The sequence below is a fragment of the Nomascus leucogenys genome, chromosome 10 (assembly GCF_006542625.1).
Source record: "Nomascus leucogenys isolate Asia chromosome 10, Asia_NLE_v1, whole genome shotgun sequence".
Classification (NCBI taxonomy): domain Eukaryota; kingdom Metazoa; phylum Chordata; class Mammalia; order Primates; family Hylobatidae; genus Nomascus; species Nomascus leucogenys.
The window spans coordinates 61,821,335-61,828,499 of NC_044390.1; the positions used below are offsets into that span (position 1 = coordinate 61,821,335).

At 41.5% G+C, this 7,165-nt stretch overlaps 1 protein-coding gene and 1 pseudogene across 1 annotated transcript; one reads left to right on the forward strand and one right to left on the reverse strand.

Moving 5' to 3' along the window:
* Nucleotides 1-497: 497 nt before the first annotated feature.
* Nucleotides 498-3,709, reverse strand: LOC100583780 (olfactory receptor 7D2). The gene has a single exon (XM_003275628.4). It carries the CDS (start codon nucleotides 3,525-3,527, stop codon nucleotides 2,589-2,591), a length of 939 nt encoding a protein of 312 aa, XP_003275676.3. The 5' UTR covers nucleotides 3,528-3,709; the 3' UTR covers nucleotides 498-2,588.
* A 2,217-nt stretch (nucleotides 3,710-5,926) lies between these two features.
* Nucleotides 5,927-6,823, forward strand: LOC100585312 (annotated as a pseudogene).
* The last annotated feature ends 342 nt before the right edge of the window (nucleotides 6,824-7,165 follow it).

The window sequence follows — 7,165 nt, forward strand, 5'->3', positions numbered from 1 at the left end:
GGGGCAGGGCCAGGGGTGGTTTAGGAAAAGGTAATATTCAAGTGGGAAAACAGGGATATAAGTTCTCACTTTGGGCTGCAGTTTCAGGCTTTTTGACTTGAGGGTGGGGTTTTGCCTGGGAACTGCCCTTTTCTGCCTAGAATTTCTCCACCCTCTGTCCCTATCACCCTCAAGGCCCCACTCTTCCTGGGGTAACAGGGCCTGGTTATTTCTACACAATATGAGAATTCTCCAAAGAGCAGGCCTAGCTTTAGAGCTCCCCATAGAGTTGGCAGAAACTTTCTCAGATCTGCATAAACATCTCTTACGGACTAAATTGCACCCCCCAAAGTTAATATAGTGAAGTCCTCACCCCCAGTGTGATGACTGTCTTTGGATACAGGGTCCTTATGGAGGTAATTAAAGTTTAATGAAATCATAAGGGTCAGGCCCTGATCTAATAGGACTGACATTCTTAGAAGAAGAAGAGACATCGGAGATATATAACCAGCTATATTTAAATATGTATTTTAATCTTACTTCATCCAGTAGGAAAACAAATAAACACTGTTGATCTGTTCATGATCCAACACACAAACAACAAAACCCACATGCAAACACATAGAAATAAAGTCGGTGAACAATAGCTTAAGAACTCTGTGTCACCACTTGAGATAACAAAGCTACAGCCAATGCTGCAAACCCAAGTTCAGAACTCACTAATGGAGAATTAAGAATGATGACCAAGGACACAATTTTTGAACAGCACATAGGACAGAAGTGCCATCAAGGAAATTACTTGGAGATTAATTGTTAACTTACACCCCCATGTTTATCACGGCACTATTCACATTAGCAAAGATATGGAATCAACCTACATGTCCATCAATGGAGGATTGGATTTTTCAAAAAGTGGTATCTTAAAGAACTAGAAGGTCAGGCACAGTGGCTCACACCTGTAATCCCAGCACTTTGGGAGGCCGAGGTGGACGTATCACCTGAGGTCAGGAGTTCAAGACCAGCCTGGCCAACATGGTGAAAACTTGTCTCTACTAAAAATACAAGAATTAGCTGGGTGTGGTGGCAGGTGCCTGTAGTCCCAGCTACTCAGGAGGTTGAGGCAGGAGAATCGCTTGAACCTGGGAGGCGGAGGTTGCAGTGAGATGAGATCACGCCACTGCACTCCAGCCTGGGCAACAGAGTGAGACTCTGTCTTTAAAAAAAAAAAAAAAAAAAAAGAACTAAAAGTAGAACTACCTTTCAGTCCAGCATTTCCACTACTGGGTATCTATCCAAAGGAAAAAAAGTCATTATGTGAAAAAGACACATATACCTGCATGTTTATAGCAACATAATTAGCAATTACAAAGGCATGGAACCAACCTAAGTGCCCATCAACCAATGAGTGGATAAAGACTGTGGTACATATACACCATGGAATACTACTGATCCATAAAAAGGAACCAAATAATGTCTTTTGTAGCAACTTGGATGGAACTGGAGGCCATTACTCTAGGTGAAGTAACTCAGGAATGAAAAACCTGGGCTTGTTTGTATGTTCAACCGACATACATAAGATCCATATGAATATATCATATGTTCTCCGTTATAAGTGGGAGCTAAGCTATGAGGACACAAAGGGATATGAACAATATAATGAACTTTGGGGACTTGAAGGCAGAAGGGTTGGGAGGGGGGTGAGGAATAAGAGACTACTACCACTTGGGTGACAGGTACACTAAAAACTCAGAAGTCACCACAAAAGAACTTATCCATGTAATGAAAAACCACATGTACCCCAAAAACTACTAACATAAAAATAAATTTTTTTAAAAAAGAAAACATGGTATGTATCTATATATATCTGTATCTATGTAGATATCTAGGATATATACAATGGAGTACTACTCAGCCATAACAAAGCATGAAATCATGTCTTTTGCAGCATCAATGGGACTCGAAGCCATTCTCTTAAGTAAGGTAGTAAAGAAACAAAGTTAAATGCTACATGATGTCACTTATAATTGGGAGCTAAACAATGTATACGCATGGGCATTATAACAGAATAATGGACACTGGAGACTGCAAAAGGTGAGAGGCGAGTGAGAGTTTAAAAATTGCCTTGGCCGGGCGTGGTGGCTCACACCTGTAATCCCAGCACTTTGGGAGGCCAAGGCAGGTGGATCACAAGGTCAGGAGTTCGACACCAGCCTGGCCAATATGGTGAAACCCCATCTCTACTAAAAGGCATGTGATGGCACACACCTGTAATCTCAGCTACTCAGGAGGCTGAGGCAGAAGAATCGCTTGAACCCGGGAGATGGAGGTTGCAGTGAGCCGAGATCACTCCACTGCACTTCAGCCTGGGAGACAGAGTGAGACTCCGTCTCAAAAAAAAAAAAAAAATTTGCATTATGTTCACTATTCAGGTAATTGGTATGCCAAAAGCTCAGACTTCACCCTTATGCAAATGCATGTTAAGAAATCTGCATTTGTACTCTCGAAGTATAAAATTTTTTTTTTTAATTTTAAGGAGTAAGAATTTCAAAATAAAACATTTTTGCCATTGGTTCTCACAAAACATCTTAGTCCTGGGGCCAAGGGATCCATCACAAACAAGAGGTTGCCCTGCTGAGGAGTCTCCCCAGGGCTCTCTTCACATCCTTGTTCCTCAGGCTGTAGATGAAGGGGTTCAACATGGGGGTGACAACAGTGTACATCACCGAGGCCACGGAGATTTTCTGGGAAGCGTGAGTCACCGCAGAAGTGAAGTGGACCCCAATGCCTGTCCCATAAAATAAAGAAACAACGGAGAGGTGAGACCCACAGGTGGAAAGTGCTTTTTGTTTTCCCCCAGATGAGGACATCTTCCTTATGGATGAAGCAATTCGTGAATAAGAGAAAATGATCCCAAGGAGGGGAAAAACGCCCAGCACACCTGTCATAAAGTATATCAACGTGCTGTTCAGGAAGGTATCAGAGCAGGCCAGCTGGAGGATGTGTGTCAGTTCGCAGAAAAAATGTGGAATTTCAAAATCTTTACAGAAGATTAGATGCATCATCAGAGAAATATGGAGGAGGGATGTCATGACACCAATGAGCCAGATGACAAAAATCAGGAGGCCACAGAGGCGGGGGTTCATGATGATCATGTAGTGCAGAGGGTGGCAGATGGCCACAAACCGGTCATAGGCCATCACGGTCAGGAGTAGCGTGTCCAGAATAGGAAAAAGCATGGAGAAATAGACCTGTGTGAGGCAGTCCATGTAGGAGATGGCTTTGTTCTTGGTCTGGATGTTCACCAGCATCTTGGGGACGATGCAAGTGCTGAAACAGATGTCAACCCAGGACAGGTTGGAGAGGAAGAAGTACATGGGAGTGTGGAGGTGGGAGTCAGAGCTGATGGCCAGGATCATGAGTAGGTTTCCCAGCACCGTGACCAGGTACACGGACAGGAACAGCCCAAATATGAACGGCTGCAGTTCTGGATCCTCAGAGAGTCCGAGAAGGATGAACTCTAAAAATCCTGTTTGGTTTCCTGCTTCCATGTAGCTGATGTATCTACAAAAGAAGAGGTCATTAGCCAGGTGTGGTGGTGGACACCTGTAGTCCCAGCTACTTGGGAGGCCGAGATGGGAGGATCACTTGAGCCCAGGAATTTGCAACTGCAGGGAGCTATGTTTGTACCACTGCACTCCAGCCTGGGCAATAGAGGGAGACCTGTCTCAAAGAATAAAAACAAAAAATAAAATAAAAATAAAACTATGTATATATGTATTTATTTTAAAATATACATATTTATTTAAAATTTTACTTATTTATTTATTTATTTATTTATTTATTTATTTAAAAGGAGGCAGTAAGAGAAACATCAGTTAGCATCCAACGGGCATCCTTCATATAATAGAAATGTTGTCCATACTATTTACTTGTGATTTATGGACGACTCATCTTGTCTAATCTTTCCTACATAAATGGATTTCTAAAAAATGAAGTCTCTCATCCCAACCACCTGTATATTTAGTTATTTAAAAATTAATTATATTCTGTATATTCAACATACACTATATATGTTATGAGATACATATAGATAGTAAAATGGTTACTGTAGTGAAACAAATGAACATATCCATCATGTCACATAGTTACCCATTTTCTTTATAGCAAGAACAGCTACAATCTAGCATAAATCCCAAATACTGCACACTGTTATTGACTATAATTCTCATGGGTACACTGCATCTCTAGACTCGCTTATCTTATATATCTGCTACTTTGTATCCATTATCCTACATCTTCTTCATTTTCTCCCCCAGCCTCACCCCTCCTCTGGTAACCACTGTTTTGTTCTCTCTCTATATTTGACTTTTAAAAAAATCTTCCACATAGAAGTGCAAAAATGCAGTATTTTTCTTTCTGCGTCTGACTTATTCCACTTAACATAATGGCCTCCAGATTCATCCGTGTTGTGGCAAATGGCAGGATCTATTCCTATTTTATCAATCAGTGGAATAATATTCCATTGTGTAAAAATATATATAATATGTGTACATATATATATACACACACATACACATACATATATATACACACATATATACACACAATGGAATATATATACACAATTAAATATATATACACACACAAATGTATATATACATATATATCACATTTTCTTTATCCATTTCTCCATCAGCAGACACTTAGGTTGTTTCCATATCTTGACTTTTGCAAGTAATGCTGCAATGAACATGAGCATGCAGATATCTTTACGAGTGGTGATTTCATTTTCTTTGGATACATATCCAGGGGAGGGATTGCTGGATCATATTTAATTTCTTTTTATTTTAAATTTCTTTTATTTTAAATTTCTTCTTCTTTTTGATTTCTTTATTTTTATTTTTTGAGAAAGAGTTTCAAAATTTTAATTTCTCTTTCCTTTTTATTTTTTGAGGCAGATTCTCTGTCGCCCAGGCTGGAGTGCAGTGGCGTGATCTCAGCTCACTGCAACCTCCACCTCCCAAGTTTAAGCGATTCTTGTGCCTCAGCCTCTTGAGTAGCTGGGATTACAGGTATGTGCCACCACGCCTAGCTAATTTTTTTATATTTTTTATTTTTTAGTAGAGACAGGTTTTCACCTTGTTGACCAGGCTGGTCTTGAACTCCTGGCCTCAAGTGATCCACCCACTTTAGCCTCCCAAAGTGCTGGGATTACAGGCGTGAGCCACCACACCCGGCCTCTATTTTTAATTCCTTTAGGAACCCTCACACTATTTCCCATAATGGCTACTCCAATCTACATTACCACCAACAGGGCACAAGGGGCTCCCTTTTCTTCACACCCTTGCCAACTCTTGTCTTTTTAATAATAGTGAATAATTAGTTAATAGTTAGCTAATAATAGAGCCAATTGTTAGCTAACCACTAGTAATAGTTAATAATTCTAAGGTCAGGCATGGTGGCTCACGCCTGTAATACCAGCACTTTGGGAGGCTGAGATGAAAACATTGCTTGAGTCCAGGAGTTCAAGACCAGCCCGGGCAACACAGTAAGACTTGCTCTCTACAAAAAAATAAACAAAATTAGCTGGGCATGGTGGCATGTGCCTGTAGTCTCAGCCACTCAGGAGTTCGAGGCTGCAGTGAGCTGAGATTGTGCCACTGAACTTGAGCCTAGGTGACAGGGCGAGACCATGTCTTAAAAAAAAAAAAAATTACACGGATCTCCCACCAGTCACAGAAAGCGGCTCTGACCCAGTGGAAGTAATTCTTTCCACTGCCCCGGAACCCACCCACGGGAGCAGGCAGCTGGGTTGGCGGGGCCGGGTGGGGCGGCCTCGGAATAGGGGCTATGGCAGTACACAAGGACCCTACTGCGCTGGCTGCGGGGCTGACGAGAAACTACTAAAGTTCCTGGGGAAGCAAAGTAGAATTTCGTTAAGAACAAAATGGCTGGAGAGAAGAAAACCTACGGTGGCTGTGAAGGCCCTGATGCCATGTATGTCAAATTGATATCATCTGATGGCCATGAATTTGTTGTCAAAAAAGAACGTGCATTAACATCGGGCACGATAAAAGCCATGGTGAGTGGCCCAGGTCAATTTGCTGAGAACGAAACTGATGAGGTCCAATTTTAGAGAGATCCTTTCACATGTGCTATCAAAAGTATACGCATGTGGCCCGGCGGGGTGGCTCACGCATGTAATCCCAGCACTTTGGGAGGCCGAGGCGGGCGGATCACGAGGTCAGGAGATCCAGACCATCCCGGCTCACACAGTGAAACCCCGTCTCTACTAAAAATGCAAAAAAATTAGCCTGGCATGGTGGCGGGCGCCTGTAGTCCCAGCTACTTGGGAGGCTGAGGAAGGAGAACAGTGTGAACCCGGGAGGCAGAGCTTGCCGTGAGCGGAGATTGCGCCACTGCACTCCAGCCTGGGCGACAGAGCGAGACTCCATCTCAAAAAATAAAAAATAATAAATAAATAAATAAAGTATGCATTTATTTTATGTACAAGGTTCGCTACACTAACAGCTCCACCGAGATTCCCGAATTCCCAATTGCACCTGAAATTGCACTAGAACTGCTGATGGCTGTGAACTTCCTAGATTGTTAAATAAAATAAATTATAATAAACTGTTAACTCTTTTCAGTATTTAATACCTGTAGTTCAGTTAGTAATTTTTTCATATATAGCATGTTGCCTGTATGCAGTTGAACTGTATAAAGTTCATTGCAAAGCAGATTATCTTCTGTTTTTGCATAGCAATCAAAGTTGAAATTTGTTTGCTACCTCAACAAATTAAGGCCATTTTCACAAACTGAGAAATAAACAAAAATGCCAGTTCGTAGGTAAAAGAATAATACTAAACAATTCTAACAGGTGTGAGGAAATATCTCATAGCTAACTGCCCATATTAAATATCCATTTTATAACGTCCCAAACAAAATAGAATTCTAGAAAATGGACTCTCTAATCCCAACCATCTATCTTGACACTGATTTTATAGCACCCCTATTAGATGGTCAAGGAGATTCTTAATGGGACATAATAAACCTGTGCTTTCTGATAGGATTCACTGGAAACAGCAAAACATCACTTCTGTGGGATTCCTGCCACAGATGCAGGACTTGAAAGAGTAGAGAACATCACACAAACTGAGCTTGAGGGGCACAATGTCTCACTTGT

Coding starts and splice junctions, on each gene's coding strand:
- LOC100583780 (XM_003275628.4), bottom strand. CDS start 3,527: ATGGAAGCAGGAAACCAAACAGGATTTTTAGAGTTCATCCTTCTCGGA.